The following is a 19,990-nucleotide window of genomic DNA, read 5'->3' on the forward strand; positions in this document are numbered from 1 at the left end:
TGCATTGTCCTGCCATGAACTGCATGTCTAACTGATCTGTTTATTGGCAAAGTCATGGTCGGCTTCAACATGATACTTATTTGAACTCATACTTCCTTCTGCAAAGGCAGACCTAAGGCTACTGTAAAATCCCTTCCGCTGGATAATAAGGATAAACAGTTCTTGTATGTATCTTGGTTTGTACATCTCCCGTTGTATATTGCCAGTGTACATTGGTAGGATTCAATACTGCCTCATCTTGTGCAGGACTTTCTGTGGCTTTTATAGATGGCATGATCTAGTCTGCCTTAGACAGATGTCAAGTAGACTCAGCAGAGAGATGCAGGTACCAATGAAGACATAAAGGAAGATAAAATCTGCCTAACTTCAGGGATTATTCTCCAGAAGCTTTTATGGTGTGCTGGGTGCTCCCAAGTCCAAATAGAGTCAATCAATGCAGTCTGTACAAGTTCCTACCACTTCTAGTGGAATCTACCACTTCCACCGAGTACAGTCAGTCAACAAACAGCCAATGTCAGATATCTTCACCCACTCAAGATCTGGTCCATTAGCTCTTTGAGGGTAATGGCAACACAAGCACGCATTCAAATTAGATCATCAGTAGATTAATATGGGAATAAAAAAATAAAATGCATGGTGAAAACAATCTTGGAGAAGAGACCATCCTCCCTCCCATTCCTACTGATAAGCCAGACTCTGGCTTCCTTGTGCACATCCTTCTAAGTCTCCAAAAGCCCTCTCCTGCTGCAGGGCAGCACAGCCCAAAAAGGAGGACTGTAGCATTCAATGACTATCGCCTGGATGCTGTTCTTTATAGTCCTAACCATGTTCAAGTCCTTGGGCTCTTCTACCTAAATCCCAATCACATCAAATTTCTTAAGCAACAGCCACCAATTTCACCACACAAGCCTTATGAGAATATATGCTGGCAAATTAAGTTAATCATTTGAGGCAAATCCAGACTTCTGTAAGGTTAGGCAGTCCTTGAATGGTGCAGGACCGCATCACACTCGTATATAAATGGGGATTCAACTGCCGGAAATCAATCTACATGCAATTTAAGGTTCCTACCTACTTTCTGTCAATTATCTCTTGAATCAAGAGTGCATGCGAACATTTGTATTGGGTTTACATGGCAAGGTTTTGGTAGCAGCAGGGGAAAGAGGGTTGCAGGGGTGGCTTCTGTGACAAGACACCAGGAGCTGCTCCCATGTCGGACAGAGCCAGTTCCAGATGGCTCCAAGACAGACCCACTGCTGGTCATCAGCAACGTTGGTAATGCCTCTGTGACAATATATTTATAAAAGGGTTAAAAACGCTGTGTAACAGATGTGAGAGAGGAGTGAGAAAATGTGAGAGAAACAGCACTGCAGACACCAAGGTCAGTGAAGAAGGAGGGGGAGGAGGTGGTCTAGGCACCAGAGCAGAGATCAGCATGGTGATGCAGGTTGTTCCCCTGCAACCCATGGAGGTCCACGGTGGAGCAGATATCCACCTGCAGCCCATGGAGGTCCCCATGCTGGAGCAGGTGGATGCACATTGAAGGAAGCTGCATTCCGTGGAGAGTCCAAGCTGGAGCAGGCTCCTGGCAGGACCTGTACCCTGCAAAGAGGAGCCCATGCAGGAGCAGGATTTCTGGCAGGACCTGTGGGGGACCCATGCTGGAGCAGTCTGTTCCTGAAGGACTGCACCCTGTGGAAGGGACCCCCGCTGGAGCAGTTTGTGAAGAACTGTAGCCCATGGGAAGGACTCATGTTGGAGAAGTTCATGAAAGACTGTCTCTTGTGGGAGGGACCCCACGCTGGAGCAGGGAAAGAGTGTGAGGAGGAAGGAGCAGCAAAGATGAAGCGTTATGAACTGACTGCAACCCCCATTCCCTGTCCCCCTATGCCGCTCAGGAGGAGGAGGTAGAGAAATCGGAAGTGAAGTTGAACCTGGGAAGAAGGGAGGAGTGGGGGGACAGGAAGGTGTTTAGGGTTTTTTTTTGTTTCTCTGTTACGATTAACTGGTAATAAATTAAATTAATTTCCCCAAGTTGAGTCTGTTTTGCCCATAATGGTAATTGCTAAGTGATCTCCCTCTCCTTATTTTGACCCATGAGCTTTTCATAGTATTTTCTCCCACAGTCCCACTGAGGAGGGGGAGTGATAGAGTGGCTTGGTGGGCATCTGGTAGCCAGCCAAGGTCAACCCACCACAACAGTCCCACAGTTTAATCAAGGACTTTTTTTTTAAGTCTTCAGCGTAAGATACTTTCTTAAAATTTTTTAACTTCTATTCAATTTTTTGGGGTGTCAATGACAGGAAAGTTTTGTGCTGAACTGTATATTAATTATCTACATATTTATATGGTGTTACACATCACATTGGTCTGAAAGCCTCAAAAAAATACACAGATTTAGCTTCCCAACACGTCCAGGAAGTAGAAAAGTATTACCCCTTTATTTATATGCTAAGTAACTGGTTGAGGTCTGTAACAGAGTCACAGCATGTAACCAGGGTTTGGAAATGTCAGATCACGAACACAAATAGTTTTGAGCATGATCAAGCTCTTCCTGGAAATACACACACAGAAAGACCTCTCCCTTCTCCCCTCCATTTCTAGTGCTCTCTAATTCCATCCAAATATTTTGGAGATAGCCCTTCTCAAGCCAGTTTTGTTTTACCACTGGCATATGAAACCTGGAAGCTGAGGACTCTGAAAACGAAAAACTGCAATGAGAGAAAGATTCCCTGCTGTTTTGTCCGAGTTAAAACTTGTCCTTACTACACAGAATTAGCATGCCCATCCTTGTCCATGCAGCATCCTGAAACAGATATGATAATTGTGTTTTCACTTTGGGATATGAAGGAAATCTGACGAGCATTGTACTGGAAAGGTCTTGGCATTTTGCAGTTATCATTCTTACATCAACTGCAGCAGAAAAATGTGTCATCAATTAAAAATCAGTTCTAAAGCTTGTTGCTGATTGACTATGCATTATTTAATGAACACCCTGCCAATTTCTTCCTTTGAAACTCATAAAATGCAAACTTTGATGTTCAAATAGCTTCCGTTGATGCATTCTGAGTGTTGTTCTTAACGTATATGACATGATTACGCCAACTCTTATCAGTTCTTCAAAAAGCGTAATAAAACCATAAACTGCTCCTCACCAGTGAGCTTACATAATAAGAACTAGTATTTTAATTAGGCTTTTCTTGTTGCTATTTAAATATAGCTTGATAGCAGGTGGGGAAAAAAGAAATAAGACAAAAAACCTCAAAATATTTTCATTCTCCCCATCAAAGGATTCATGTTCACAGTTTAGGAAAGAGATAGATACAATTATGATGGAGGAGTGAGATAAAGAATTTTTAAATCAACTTTTTTCTTAACAAAACCAAAATGTCGTTATTAAAACCGGTGATGAACCAATGAAACTCTTCCACATGATCAACACATTTCAGAGAATCACATCTTGATAAATTATTGACAGAAAAGGCTACAGTTTCAGTTTTTCATACCAGGGTTTCTCTTTGCTTTAATTCAAAGTCAGAAGCTAACTCCTTACCAAGCCAAGGATTTAGAAGACATAGCAGTTTCTGAAGGTACAGAACAAATAGACAAGGTTTACTTTAATTCAACTTTACCCTGCTCAGAGATGGGCAAAAGTGGTGTCTAGACCAAAGTGACGACTACACCAGTTTTAAAATGATTCTGCAGGAAGGCTTTCAGGACAGAGGATTTGAAACCACCCCAGGGAACCACTAAAACTAGAGAATACAGTAGTACAGATTGATGCATGTAAGAATCATGCTGATCCATAAACACATCAAAACCAGTATTCATGACTTCTCATTGGAGATCGAAGGCTTGTACGCATCTCGTATCAGTAGTATAAGAGATGAACTGCATGGAAATCAATGCAATGAAAGGAAATGTAATTGATTCTGCAAAGGAAAACCGTCAGAGTTACTGTAAAAGACAAATGAAAAATCTGCTGTCTTTAGTGGCTTTCATTACATATCTAGGAAAGGAAGTGCAGAAGAGTCACCACTTGTGAATTGGGCAAATCTCCTTATTTTAGCCATATGTTTTGGAAATTGCTAATATTCCTTGTAAAATAAACATTAAGAACTTAAATTTGCTTTAATTGCACGTGATCAACAAAGAGACTAAGAAGTCAGAGAGAACGGAAAAGCATTCCTTCATGTCTTCAAATAAAAAAAATATTTTCTGTTTCTATGAAGAGTGTCTAGGTCCCATTTAAGAGCTTCTAAGAGAGGATGTGGCTCTCCAGGTCTGAGGGTGACTTCTCTCTGGGGCTGGGGGAGACGATAGATGATCACCTCGCCTGCAGGAGGTGGGCATGGGTGGAGTAAGTAAAGGAGCAGTAGATGAAGGTCAGAAGACTCTGCAACATCAGAGGTGTCAAAAAGGCTGTTGAAGGATCTTCTCTGAGACCCTGCAAGAAAGCTCTGCCAGTAAATGGGAGACTTCTGTGAAGGCGAAGGCTGGAAGCTGGTGACTTCAGGCACAGTGAGGAAGGGTCCTGCTCTGTTGACAGATCTGCAGCTACAGACCAGGTTCGGTGCCCAGGTGCTGGGGCTGGGAGCTCTGTCCTGCCTGGGGAGGAGAGCTTTAAACCTAGAACAACGGAAGAGGGAGATGACAGCCCACAGTCAGGCAAGGAAGTGGTAGACCAGGCTGACAAGAAAAAGGAGATGTGGACAAGAGAGACTCTGGAGAACAGAGCTGAAGGAGGCCACCTCAATGCACAAAAATAAGCAGCTGAGCACAGAACTCCATGGGGAAAGCTTTCATACTTTTCCTGGGAAACCATGACAGCTGGGTGCCTCTCTGTGCCTGTATACTAACACATGCAGTGTGGGGAATAAACAGGAGGAATTAAGGTTTGTGTACAATTGTAGAGCTACAATCTCAATAGGATCATAGAGATGTGGTGGGACAGCTCATACGACTGTAGTGCTGTGATGGATGGATACAGGCTCTTTAGGAAGGACAGGCTGGGATGCTGAGGAGGGGGAGTTTCCCTTTACGTGAGAGAGCAGCAGAGATGCATGGAGCTCAGCGATGCATGAAGAGCCAGATTAGAATTTACATAGGTCAGGATTAGTGGGCAGACCAATGTGGGTGGTGATGTGGCAAGTGTCTGCTACTGACTGACTGGTTAGGAAGAAGTAAATGTGGCCTTCTTCATACAGCTGGAAGAAACCTCACATTCAAATACCCTAGTCCTGATGAGGGATCTTAACCATTATCTGCTGGAGGGACAACAACTTGGGCACAAGCAACCCAGGAAATCTGTGGAGGGCATTGATGACAATGTCCTGACACAGGTGATCAAGGAGTTGATGAAGGGAGATGCACTGCTGGACCTCACACTTTCAAACAGGGAGAAGCTTCAGGGGAAGGTGAAAGCTGGGGGCAGCCTCAGCTGCACACACCATGAGGTGGAGAAGTTCAGGATCACGAGAGGAAAGATCAGGGCAAAAAGCATTAAGCCCTGGACTTCAGGAGAGCAGACTTTGGCCTGTTCATGGACTTGCTTGGAAGAATCCCATGGGATACAGCCCTGGAGAGAAGAGGTCCAGGAAAGTTGTTGGATTTTCAAGTATCACCTCCTCCAAGCTTAAGAATGGTCCATCCTAACGTGTACGAAACCAAGCAAAGGAGGCAGGAGCCCTGTGTGGATAAGCACAACTGACAACTCAAACATTACAAGGGACTGTACAAGAGGGAGAGGCAGGGACACGTGACCTGGGAGGAATATAGAGACATTGTCTGATTATGCATGGACATGGTTAGGAAAACCAAAGCTTGTCTAGAGCTGAATTCAGTGAGGGACATGAAGGGTAATAAGAATGGCTTCTATAGGTACATCAGCAGCAGAAGAAAGTCTAGGGGAAATACAGACCTGCTGCAAGTAATATTATTTAGCTATTAAGCATGTTCTATAAAGCCTATATATTGCAACTCCTTGTTAGGAACAGTAAAGGTTTTTCTAAGATTATCATTCTTACTAAATCACATTTGTGGTGTGTCTACAGTATTCAGTAAAGTCTGGAGACCTTTTCTCCAAGAAATCTTAAGGCTCTCTTTGGAAAGCAGAAGAGTTTGTAAGATTCTGTGGTTTTTAAGGTCTTTAGAGACAATCCAAAATTGGCAAAACCGATACTTGAGATAAAGTCCCATATAATGGGCTATAGGACTCATGACTGAATTCCATGATGTAGAGACACATTCTTAAACTTTTTTCCTATTAAACTGGGCACAGAAGAGATTTTTTGTCTTGCTTCTGCAGCTTAAGTCCTTAAGTGCATTAATATTCTTCTCAGGTTTCTACAAGCTTCTCTACATTTTTGACATTGCATCATTACAAATGCAGTGCATTTCCATTTGTATTCTGTGATGAGGCTAATCCACAACAAGTACGGGTTCTAATCACACCTAGAATCTGCCAGGGTCCAGCCAAATAAGCAATTATCATGATTCTGGAGATTTAAAAATATGTTTCAAGAAAAATATACTGTCCTATTTTCTGTTCTTCAGGGAAGAAAAGAGGGTTTATTTCACCTCAAAGAGAACCATGTCTGCTTGGATTTCCTTGCCCTGGATTCTAACGGGGTTATTTTAATTTATAACTGCCTTGTTATATTAAAGAATGTATCAGTAAATGTACCATTTAGTATGGAACTCTTATTCTGCTTTTAAGTTCTGCTTGATGGATTATCTTGTATTCTGTAACCTAATATCACTGATGGTTATGTAGGGCATCACTATAAATTAGATTATTTAATGTGAGATGATACAGTGTTTCATTTTAAGTATTTTATTGTGTTATAGAATGAATATCTGCCTAAGGAGAGCACAGAGATTACTTGTCAGTGTAAAGAAACTGGCAACTGGGATTCAGGGTTCCTAGAGGTACACAGCTGACCTTGGACAGTGAGCTATTCAGTGTAATATTCCTCTTTAATACAAAGTTTAGTAATAGAAACCATCAATACCTATTCCAGCAGCTGAACAGTAGAGCTAACAGAATTGTTCCTGAAGCTTTCTCATGGTTCTGACGAATGGCAGTTTCTGGGGAAGGTGAGACCACCACCACAAATGAAGGTGAGCTACTCCACAGCCCCTTAGCTAGCACTGCTTAGTCCTGCTTGCAGCATCCTAACATCTGTCACTTAAACATACACTCACCAGTGACTACTGCTATCTAAAGTAAAAGGTAACTATTTTCATGGCACAAAATAGCAGCTTTGCAAGAAAAACACTTTTCATAACCACTTCTTTCAATGGACATCATGTACCAACCACGGTTTTGTAAGATGCCAGAAACCCTTATGCACAGACCTAAAGTAGATACTTCTAGCTGTTAGATCTCTGAAATGACCTTAACAAAGGATACATGTTCAATATCCACCAACCACAATTGAAATTAAAAGAATATCAACATTTTAGATGTCCGTAATAGGAGGGAATTATTTTCAGTGGAACTGACCCTACCATAGTGTCTTGCACTGTTAGGAATTTTGCACTTTGTGCAACTGCAGTAGCATATAACAAAATGTGATAACATATAAAGGAAGAGAATTCAGTACTTGCCCTATAGTGCAAGTATAGATGTGAATGGCTCTAAGACATATGCATTTCTTGTAGGTACATACTCAGTTTCCTTAATGCAGAGTATGAATCTCTGCAATGTTTAATATACTAAATCTGTAAGTCCACGGTAAGGTAGGAATATATTACCATCATCTTGCTGTAACTTAAGCAGAAAACCAAGTGACATATATGAAGTCACAGAGGAAGCCTATGGCAGTGTCTCACCTCCAGGGGCGATGCCTTAAAACTACATCAACCTATGTCTCTCATATTTGGATGTAAGAACAGTAACTTTTTTTCTGATTCATTGGTAAAACTTCTAGGGCAAATAATCAATTTTATTTTTTCCTCTGAAATCTTTCACGCCCACAAGAAGAGCAACATCTTATTTACAATAAAATCACCTATATCTTCTTTCAGTAACATTTATAGTAGCATCTTCAATTATCTTAAATATCTTGCTCTTTTGCCACTGATGAAAATGCGGTACCAAGAATGCTGAGATGGGAAGGGGCACAACCGTTCTCAGCAGAGCTCATAACACCGACTGTGCCCAAGCTTCCCTTTGGTGAACGAGGACCAAACACGTCAAGCCCACTGACACCAAAGGAAATGACAAGGATATGCAAAAATAAAAACAGGACACTAACACTATGGCCACTGTAACCAAAGAGCAGAGCATCAAAGGAAAAAACAAACACAACACTTTTCCAGCAGAATTCTTTGAATAAAATGGGGGGAGAGGGGAATCCTCAACCAGAGTAACCTGCCCAGGTATTCAGTGTACATGTAAGATGTCTTATTGGGGTTTCCTTAAAGAATTCATATTCTGACACTGGAAAAGAGGATGAAGGGGAGAGGGCACATCATTATTCTGAAACTCTTGCTTTTCCCAGAATGCAGAAACCATGTAAAAAGCTGTCTGAATACCCCCCACCATGCTTAAATAGGGCTTATATAGACACTGGGGGGGGGACGACTTTTCTTCCTTGCAACTAGCATGATAACCAAGCCAGAATAATTACATATAGCAGACCACAGCTAAATATTGATTCAGATGTCACTGCCAAAAGAAAAGGTGAGAGAACAGCAGCTTGAAAATAATGATGTAAAAATCTATGAAATAATGGTGGAGACAAATAGACCTACAGCAATTATACACACAGCAGTTCAAAAGCCCTGCTGGATTGGGAACAACAGCAGATGATTCAGTACCTTCTGTGAAAATGGTCCTCCTCACTTGGTATCTATGCAGCCCTTCTGCCTGGAACTAAGCTGGTATGACAGGCATGAATTCAGGCAAGGAAAAACCTGCTAATTAGAGGAGTCACTCCAGTTTAGTTCCAGGTGTCATCACTTAACCAGCTTTTTGCATCTAGATATCCTAGTTAGCAAGTCATTGTGCTACAGTGTTAACAAAAAAATTGATAACAACAAATGAGATGGAGAGGTTCTGGCCCCATGCAGCAGGATCTATCATTGAAATGTTTTATACATGAATGAATTTCAATATTTCTCTAAATTGTATTGCACTTTTTAGACAGTAATATCTATGACAATAAGCTGTTTACCAGCATTAGCATTCATTGTTTGAGGGCATCTGCAAACCTCTAACATGGCAGGGGCTGAAAGACTTCTTTTTTTCCTGGCATTTGCATTTCACTGAAATAGAGATTTCTTAATGCAACTTCTGCACCTGCTGTGAAACATAACTTATATTACTTTAGAACCAATTATACACTTGATTGCTGCATAATCTACAAGAATAAAACATAGTTTCTCCTCCAGAAGAGTTGACACTGGCAAAGGTTTATTGACTCTGAATGCAGGAGAAACCCATTTTGACCATTCTGTGGGGTTGCAGTAAGTGCAAGGGCATACAAAACTTCCAGCAACTATAATCCTCTTCCTGTACATTTTTGGTACTTTAAACAAACCATGGAAACAGTAAAAGACTGACTGGCCAGGAGATCCTCAAAAAAATGTTTCTTTTTGCTGAAGAATAAATACTATGATCTATGAGAGAGATTTTTTGAATTATAGCTGCTGCCTCTAAAGTTGTGCAGAACTGCTTCCCCCAGCATCTGATGTGTCACTGTTATCATTAGTATCTGTCAGGGCTGTTACAGATTCTGATTAAAAAAAAAGGAAAATAACAGCATGGCAGAAGTTCTGCTTTTGCAATTGGAGTTTAACAGCTCCTGGGAACTGTACTTTAGTGCTGTCAATGCAGGCAAATATTCACTGCACATTATTAGAGCAGTCCTACTGCTTGCTCCTTCCTTTTGACAATAGGGCCCATGTATATACCTAGCTTGTCCTTAAAGCAAATATTTTGAATGAGGATATGATCATTTTGGGATAACTTAGATAAAAGCCTCCTGCAAACTTAAGGTTTTTTTTGATTCCTTGAGCACTTCACCTACAGATATGCACTAGGCAGTCTCTTGCTCCTGAAGCACTCCCTCACTTCAGCCATGCTGCCAAGCAAAACAGGAAAGGAAACCTTTTCACATTGTACTTTTTTTTTGATAAACAGAGGCGTCCAAGCCTGTCAGCCACTCAAGTTTTACGAAAACTGAGTTCAGGGTCATAGTATTAACCTTTGCATAGATACTATTGGGGCAAATATACCACGGAAACCTCACAGCAGCCCTCTGCACGTGGGCAGAACCTCACTCTAAAAGATGTAACAATATGATGAAACTGGTAAAATATTCTAATAAGATCAATTAGCAGAAGCTTTTTTGTGGCAGAACTGAAACTCCAGAAGTGGGTAGCTGTTGAGTCATAAATGGCAAGATCAGAAAAAGAGAGGAAATCTACGGAGTGAAGATTTTTACAAAGATAAGCATACACAGAACAGGGCAAAGGTACAGCCTAACACTTTTGCAGTCCTATCATGCCACCAACATCCTCATATTGCTAGAAAGTATCACACAAACTGTTTGAGGATAATACAGCCTACTCAGTGAAAACCACCAAGCACCATGCTGAAGGCCAGTGGGCTGATGCCATCAAATACTAACGGGAACTTTGGGCTGTCGGGTGCACTATGGAAAGGATGGATTTATTTCATAGACATTTTGCATAGTCATTTACACCTACAAAAAGTGACTATATCACACTGCTATTCCAGTTTAAGAGTGTTTTTCACTCATTCTACAAAAGCATAAATGATGGCTTATTGGGGTCATAGGACAAATGAGAGGAATGAGCCCTTTAATAACAGCCACATTTAGGAAATGTGTTCCCTCTTGCACTGAAGTTAGTGGCTCTCTTTCTATTGACTCAGGAGCTCACACTGGTAAAGGCCCAGTTCTTCCAAGAGCTTTGGAAGACTTAATTTGTTAAGACTTTGGCTGAGATCTGAGAAAGGTTGAAGCATTTTTCTGAGGTGCCAGAAGTGAGGGCTTTTTTGCATTCTGATCTTCTGACATAGATTTTCTCAGATCCAATATCTGCCATTATTTATACAGCTCTGTTGGCATGTGTGGCATTCTGCATGCTAGTAAGAAGTCAAGAACCATGCTCTGAGGAGTACATCATCTGAAAACTGGCATACAATTTAATGAGTAAGGACAAAAGAAAACAAGATAAATAGAAAATTGCTCCTGGGAAAGTGCCACTGTTTATTTTTAATTGCAAAGAATGTAGATCATTCAGGCTGCTTCTGTTTCAGAATTTTTTCTTTTTTGAATGATTAGACATGTAAAAGAGAGAGAGGTCAGACACAGCAACCAAAAGTTCCCCTAGGGAGAATGAAATAGAATCTACAAAGGGAATAAAAAATTTCGGAACCAAAACCTCTTACTTTCCTGCCCTGCCTCTCGTATGTGTTGCCAAAGAAGAACAAACCTGGAGTTTTCAAGGGGAAAGCTTTTTATTTCCTGAAAACTGGGGTATCTTCAAGGTGATGCAAAACCCACCCACCCTTTGCTCCCACCTTAGTGCAGTTGTAGGACCACCCTAAAATACTCTAAAAAGCGCTTGGCTCTGTAACCACCTAGAACCAGGGGAGCTGATATGTAGTTCCCAGCACGTTACTCCTTTCCGTCCCACTTGACATTTTTTCCCTCCCTCTCCTGCCACACAACCCAGCCTACATTTAGCAAACACATTCACACCATCAGGTTTAAATAGACTTTTTCTCTGCCTTTGCACTTGATGTTGTCCCCACAGAAGGAGACATGAATTTCACTGGCAATTATATTCTGAGTAACTCAATTAGTCCTGAAATACAGAACAGTGAGCATTGTATATTTTCTCTATCTATCTAATTTATAATGCTGGTAGATTTTTTTTAAAAAAGGCTTCTTTTTTCTCTGGCAATTCTCTGCTGATCATTAGCTATATATAGATGATATCAATGCATGTAAAAGCCTGCTTGTTTTATAAACTACAGCTATAATTTTATTTTAAGGTAAATGACTGGCAAGGAAAAGAGCAAAAACGCACATACGTTAGAGGTATGCAAGATAACACCTAAAACTACCAGTCAAGTTCTCCTCACCTCCCCTGATTCCAATCCAGGAAGAGGGACTACAGCTGAATTACAGGCCAATAGATTTAGTTATTTGGAAGAAAACAGAAACATACAAAACAAATCCACTGGTGCAAGATTCTTCCAAGATTCATATGGAATTCAATAGTAACAGGAATATTTGAAGTTACTTAAAAAAAAATCTGCCATGCGTCCCACAGAAGGGACATGCACTAAACTTGATGTCTTAAGGAATTCTTAGGGAATTAAGTTTTTGCTGTGTATTTCTTAATAAAAATTGGTGAAGAGTGGTATCAATTATTTCAGCATTAAAGGATAAAGCTGGGAGTAAAGAAGACTTTTCTTCTCCTGGACTGTATATACTGTTCTGTTGTATATATAATTTGTCATTTTGATATGAATATTTTTCCTTTCTGTATAGTTATGTTACTTTGGTAGAGAAGGCAATAGAGGAATTAAATTGGTCATCTTCACTTTGGTAAGAAAAAAGATAAATCTTTTTTCTAAGATGGAAGTTAAGTACACACATTCAGCTTGGTAAAACTAACATGAATGTGAATCAGTAACATGCTGTAACTCAAGGTATGCAAGTTCACAGCAAAACTGTATTAAAAAAAGGAAGATTCACTTGTGAAATGGAGAAAATCACTAACGCAACTTGATATTAGCTTTCAATTAGCAGATATAGCTTTACACTATATGTTGTGAAGCTCAGTCTCTTAGACTTAAAATAGAAAAAGCCAGCAAACAGTGAAGTAAAAAAGTGCCGGTCTATTTTTGCTTTCTTTTCCATGTCCTAAAGGCAGTCTCTATTTGTTGAACATAGTGTGTTATCAACTGTTTGTACATTATCAGCTGACCAGAAGCGCAATCAGTCTTCAAAAATTAATATCAAAGAAAGAGTTTGGTCAGCATCAAACCCCAATCTCTTGTGAATCGGTACAAACTGCTCAGCAGTGATCTGTTGGGCAGCAGGCTAAGGAATCTGAAATGGCACACGTGAGAGGATGAAAGTGGGGCATGTACATGTGTGCAATGAAAAAAAATGAGCTCCTCAGAAGTCATTTTGCATAGAGGCAAAGGCTGCTGCATCTCCGCTCCTATCAGATTTGAGGTTGATGACTCTCTCAAACCCAATTTTCCTGATGAAGCAGGGGAGAGACTTTCCTGTTCCTGTGTCTGTTACGTTTCCTCCAACCTGACTTGTAGACTGGCTATGATAATGTCTTCTGTTGCTGTTTTTTAAATCATAAAATTTGAAAACAATCTAGTTAAGGACAGAGACAAAAAATCCCCAAGAGAGCACTGGGAACAGGAGACATATGCCAGATTTTCTCAGATAATGAGCTTTTAAAGCTCATTTTTTGGTATAAAAACTCCATATCAAAAAAGAAGTTGCCACTTTTTCTTTTCTTGTTACAGTAGAAAGAGAGCGTTTGGCATATGCAAAATCGTAATATTGGATTTGCACCAGGAAATGAAGCCAGGGGATCTGGCCAGGAAATACGTGCTCTAAAAAATGGGCAAATCCAAGATGGTAGTGGCTGAGGGACAAAGCACTGGAGAGTTCAGAATTGTTGCAGTATGAAAGGCTCCATGAAACAGCAAATCCCTGACAAGTGGTTTTTTTTAAAGTCTGCTCTGAAAACTTTCCAGAATACACTTCTACTTTTGTCCATTTTGGAAATAACTACAGGGCAAATTCAGGGTGACTGGTCTAGAGAGATACATTCTCCAAACAGGGCTGCTAATATTAAAATATCCAAGTTTGCAAGTCTGAAGACACCCTTGTGAAGCAATGATATGCTAACTAAATCATACTGTCTATTATGTCTATAATCTGTCCTGTGTCCAACATTGGGAGAAGCAGGTGCATCCTCTCAAAGAGCTTTCATAAAGTGTTCTTTCTCTGCATTTTTATACACAATTACTTTGCAGTAAATTTATATATTTGGGAATTTCGTAAATAAATTACATGATAAAACAATCCCAATAAAGATGCTAGAAGATACGACACAGGTTTCAAGAAACTAGTTAATAAAGAATTATTCTTCCTTTACTTCCAAACAACAGCAGCATGGTCTCTAAATTCATCTGCACACTTGTTCTTTCTCTTACCAGCTGTTGCCCTTTTGGACCCCAACCAGCATACTGAAGCTTTGCATTGCTGACCTCAGGGGGATACAAATTCTGGGGATCCCTGCAAAAAGAGAAAAATAAAATTTCAGCTTCAGGAATGTCCTTATTTAAGCTGGAAATCCACCATGACCTTGTAAGGCATCTTTCAGCTGGAATCATCTAATATTTAGTGACAGATTTCAGTAGATTGTTTTACTGTAAGGTAAGCACTACACCACTAGCAAGCGTTGGTAAGATCAAATATTTAACTGACAATTTATGTTTCTTATTAATACAAAGTTAAACACATAAGTTCCACTGCTGACTGCCTAAGCCTTAAGAATTAGTCAAGGGATGGCAAACAAAGTAATTGTATTTATCAACAGTGATGATGTCCACAAAAGATAAACAATAATTGTATTTTTGAATCATACTGCCACAAGAAGAATATAATCTCATCTTCACCCTGTGGCTTTTCTGCCTAATAATTTTCCTTTGAACATGACTGCAGGAGAGTTCAACAACTGTATAACAACTGATATGCAGCCTGACTTTCAAGGGAAAAGCTCCTATTAATACCAAGTATCTCATTTTTTTAAGAAAATAAAATCAAAATGCTTTTCTTCTTCTTTCATCCATTACCTTCATTTTGTAGCAGAACATCAGTGACACATAGCAAATGTAATATAGAAAAAGGAGGCTTTTTTGGTAAATGTCAGAGCAGCATAATGTCGTTTTATCACAGCACAGACAGCATTGCCTTGATGGTATTTATACTCAGCATAAATAATTACATTACATATTCTGAAGTCACATTGCTACGACTCTGTGTATAGCAATATTCTACAAACAAGAACACTAATAAAGCCTGTATACAGTATACCTCATTAGCAGATCTCAAACTGCTTTAAAAATTAAGGGCATTATCATCACTGGTCTACAGATAGGAATAACAAGGCAATTTGAGGCCAACATTACCAAAAACTAGAGAAAAGAGCCAAAGCCTGACCAGCTTTTAAGCAAAAGGCCTTTTCTAGTTGTACAGACTTTATTTCTTCATTAAAGGCAATGTTTTCCAGACCATATTTTCAAAACAGAACAAAACTGAATGCAATAATTAGACAGTAACCAATTTCTCTTTATTGCCTGTTTTGTGACCTGCTGCTGTACCACAGTTACACGCTGGCTCTGCCCTTTCAGGCAAGAACTCCCTTGACTGCACATTCCCGCTGTACTGGGGCTGTTGTAGCAAGTCCAAAGACAGCAGCAAGAGGAGTGTTTAGAAATTGATTTTGTGCAGTCTTTCCAATGTGAAAAAACCCTAGCGTTTCCTGTGAACTCCTGTTCAAAGACCAGCTAGATACAGGGCAAACTCTAGATGAGGACACTGATGCCTACAGTTTCCCCCTTCCATAACTCCTGCAGTTGGAACAGCAACTTCTGCTCTCCTGCTAAAAGGTATGTATCAGTCATTATAAACCATAACCCATAATGTCTGCAAGACCCTGGTGAAGAGGTCCATGGAACTGATTAAACAGTAAAGTGCTCAAGATGACAGGTTTGATGAAGATGGGATCCGCTAGGAATGTCGAGGGGCAAGAGGGATTTGTTGAGCACTGACCCCTCAAGTCTGAAGGGTACCCAGATAGCTTTTGGCTCTACAGGCAAAGTGTCACCCACAACTGCTGCCGGTAGAGTAAAATTATGTCTTTTCTTCTCATGGTTTTTAAACAGAATGTGTCTTTATGGCTAGCCTAAAGTAATTTTTGTAAGGTATGGATAAGAGAACGGGTGTCATACTGAACTCCTACCAACAGCAGCCACAAAATTCGTGTTCCAGAAAGAATAGCCCTACAACCTCTTCTGGATCTTTTCAAGCTTGTATGCATTAGCTACTTAAGTTTCAAGTCAGATATTCCTGTTGAGACTGTCTCTTTGGTTAGTTATCTTGATTATCTCAACAGACTGTAACCTCTGAGTGCAGGAGGAAGAGAGAAAACTAGTGAATCAAACCAAACCCTCTTATGGGAGAAAAAAAAAGTACTTCATTATTTGTCAAATGAATTATCTAGTTCTTCGGTTTTTTTACTCATGTGAGAAGAGGAGCAAGATATTATAAACAGAAAGGGAAATATCATCCCCAAATAAACATATTATACAATTGTAAGAATTTAAACCTGTAATGCTTCAGATAACACAGGTGGAGCTAAGGGACAGACATACCAATTACAGCTAATAATTCAGACCAGACCCCAGACAAGTCCTGTCAGCTCTGCTCACTGCATCATCTTTCAGAAGAGGAAAACTCTAATGCAATGAGAAATGCTGCATAAACCGGCTTTGGTACCTGATAAGGCAGAAAGAAAAGTCCTCCATTTGGTCTACCAGGAAAGAGCTCTGCTGCAGACAAAAAAGCAAAGTCATCTTCCCTCTCTCTGATACGGCTGAGGAAAAATAGAATTGCATCTCCTGAGTTCCTTCTTAAGTTGTTCAGAATGCCTGGAAAATCTTTTTTAGCAAAATCTTGTTTGTTTGCCTTAAAATCTTTTGATAAATATGCAGGTAGAAAGGCTGACTGATGGAATCGCATATTGTCTGGAGGCAGCTCATTTACAAACCTAGGTACCATAAACTGCCTCTATATTCAGCATGTAACAGCACATACGTCCAGGTTGTGATGTAGACCCCTGAAGGCAGGCAGTAGCCATTCGTACATCCTCATGCTCTAAGTTATTCTTTTCTACTACGAGCTATGAAAGCAGTCGAAGACCCTAGTTTCCCCCCACAAACACTCCTGAGAGATGGACGTTTTCCTCTTAGTAGATTTTGGTTTGTTCCTCATCTCTTCTGAAGACAAACCTCTTCCCTAGAGTAGCAACATTCATTCCCTCACCTGCAGGAAACTTCAGTGTCACATGCAAGGGGACTGAGAAGACTTCCCTCCTTGCCAAGCCTGATCTAGCAGGCTTCTGAGAAACTGTAGGAATGGGCTGGAGATAGGCTATTATAGCAGAGGTCAGGGGATACTGGGGTGTCAGCAAGCCTGAAGGTGGCATGAAAATGGAGTTCACCTACTTGTGAACCCTACCACGAAAGATCAGATTCCCAGATGCCTACTCAGGCTGCGTTGGGTGCATGGTCTGCAGTGGAATACATGTGGACACCCCCTCCCTGGCAGCCCCAAGCAACACCGTTGCAAACCCATTATATCACCTATAGAGGGAGGAGGATGAGTTGTCTACACAGCTGCTCCAGGTGGGATGGCCACAACCCTCTACTGCTCTCCCCAGGAAAGCTCTTAGTGATCCTTAAACTGAAAAATCTGTTTGAAGAGCAGCTATCAAACACATTTCCAATTATCTCATACCATTCTGGACCTTTAGTTCTCCTTGGTAAAAATCCCTTAAGGGAGTTAAACCAAATGCACACCGATGTCCCAGGAGCACTTGTTCATTTTCTCAGTGCTGCATAAATGGGATCTCATGCTGGTCAAATCCTTCTGGGAGGTATGTTATTGCTGATAAGCTCTAGTCCTCCATAGCTACACCCTCCAAACAGCCTGCTTAAAATCCTTCTATATTTTTTCTTAAACCAATCAATATTATGGGTCATCCCAGCCTCTCCAAAGAGCCAGGGCTCCTCACAGACCCTCATAATTAGGCCTTGTTTGGATCCAAGGCTTCCCCTTGTGAGCTCATTTGTGCAGGATGCTGGCTTGGAAATGGGCTATTCGGAAGGCAGCCTGTGTATCTCCTGTTATTGGTTTGCATGAAGAAATAGGTTCACTGCATCCTCACACTGTTGTCACTATTTCCGTACAGAAAAGAACCTTAATCTTCATTTCCAGCCAAAGAAATAGCAAGGCCTTATTAAAGGGTTGCCGTTATTTCTTTCACCTCTTAAAATGATTGGTTTTAAAACCCAGGCCAGACAGAAGATGGAGCAGGTGCTGCATAAACTCTTCCACGTTAAGACGACATTGTCTGGAGCTGAGGCTGTTAAATTGCCCCAGACATGGGCATGATTTCAGCACAACGTTCACAAAACATTATGGAAGTAGTAAATAGTGAAATTTGCTCATTTAGATGCAGATTTCTGCCAAAAAGTCTCCCCTCAAAATTTCTGAATAAGGAAAATTCATAGAATTCTAGAATCATAGAATGCTTTGGGATGGAAGGGACCTTTAAAGGCCACCTAGTCCATCCCCCCTGCAATTGGCAAGGACATCCACAACCAGATCAGGTTGCTCAGAGCCCCATCCAGCCTGGCCTTGAATGTTTCCAAGGATGGGCATCTACTATCTCTCTGGGCAACCTGTTCCAGTGTTTCACTGCCCTAATTGTAAAAAATTTCTTCCTTATATCCAGTCTGAATTCCTGAGTACAATTAGCATGCTGTCTGCCAAATAATTTTTGCTTGTAATTTACCTCAGAACATATATGTAGAATGAAACAAACTAATCAATCATATCAGGTTGCTTGGTTTTGACCTTAAAAAAATACTGTGATTAATGAGGAACTAGTTTTAAAGAGATTGTATTGTTTTTGCTGGAATTTTTACATCTATGTGTTTCCTCTTCTGACATTTTCTCCTGTTGTAAAGAAGACCAGTTTCCCTCAGAGACTTCACAGGACTGAGTATCCCCCTGTGCACAAACATGACAACCTGTTCTATATTAAGTTCTTCAAAAGAAACTTAAAAAAACAATAGAAATTTTCCAGTGTAATTGACTGAAAGGCTCTTTTTACTTCAAGAAAAATATTCTACTATGCCAGACTGAAAAATTCTGAAACTGAAAAATGCAGTCAAAGTCTGGAGTATGGTATGGGCTGTTCTTCTAGGGCCTGTTTTAATAACTTCTAATTTTAATTTTAAATACAGAACAATAGGATTTGTATGGAAAATCTTTGCACATGCTGCCAATGTGAGCAAAAATGAAATAATTTGCACCAAAGGCTGCTCTGACAAGTCCAGCCTCTAAACAAATAACCAAAACTATGTATATGAGCTGGAGTGAGTTCTTAAAAAAAATGTTGAACCCCCTTCCTTAACTATGCCATAATTTTGGAAAATATAGAAAGTATATGAAGATTTCAGTAGTATATGCAAGAAGTTACAGAAATAAAGATAGTCAAAAAAAAGTGTGGGGAAGGCAGAAATATCCCCTCCTGTTGTTTACATCAAGCCAGTATTGAATATTTTGAAAGACAACAGCCTTTGGCTAACAAACTTTAAGGCTTTTCCGTGGTTAACTATAAAAAACTATCTATCTATCTAAACTATCTGTCTCAGCACCAGAACTGGGTGTCTTTATGTCTCCTTCTAATAGCATAAAATCAGACAGCAGCTTAGACAGATTTCTTCTTCCTTAGAAAGAAGGAAATTAAAAAGAGATATAAACCACCATGTAGAGAAGAGATCTGGAAGGGTTATAAAGAACTGGAATCTTCAAAATATTTAAGAGTTTTTGATGCTTGATGAGAAAAAGTGCACTAGAGAAAATTTGCAAAAAGAAATAAAAGCATGTAAAACATATGTGTTCATAAATGTACAGAGAGCAATAGATAAGGACTTGGAGAAAGGGAAAGATTTCCAAGAAACTGGAATGCCATTTCTTGAGAAGCAAAAATGCATTCTTAAACAATTAAATGACTTGTTTACTTCAGTATTCACCAAGGAGGAGACAGGTGCCATTAAGAAAATTGCTTCCCAGGAGACACACAGCCCTGCAGAGACTCACAGTGAGACAGAATAAAA

The 19,990-nt window shown here is 40.2% G+C and overlaps 1 protein-coding gene across 4 annotated transcripts in view; it reads right to left on the reverse strand.

Annotated features, from left to right (window-relative positions):
- DPP6 (dipeptidyl peptidase like 6) overlaps nt 1–19,990 on the reverse strand; it is a 566,701-nt gene that overhangs the window by 96,034 nt on the left and 450,677 nt on the right. For all 4 annotated transcript variants that reach the window (XM_087730211.1, XM_009467586.2, XM_087730220.1 and 1 more), the window contains exon 7: nt 14,234–14,315. In XM_087730211.1, coding sequence (XP_087586337.1) covers nt 14,234–14,315 — 82 coding nt within the window. The remainder of the gene's footprint in view (nt 1–14,233; nt 14,316–19,990) is intronic.

Source organism: Nipponia nippon, unplaced genomic scaffold (genome assembly GCF_047370975.1).
Source record: "Nipponia nippon isolate SJK-2023a ecotype South Korea unplaced genomic scaffold, ASM4737097v1 scaffold_1, whole genome shotgun sequence".
In the NCBI taxonomy this organism is placed as follows: Eukaryota; Metazoa; Chordata; class Aves; order Pelecaniformes; family Threskiornithidae; genus Nipponia; species Nipponia nippon.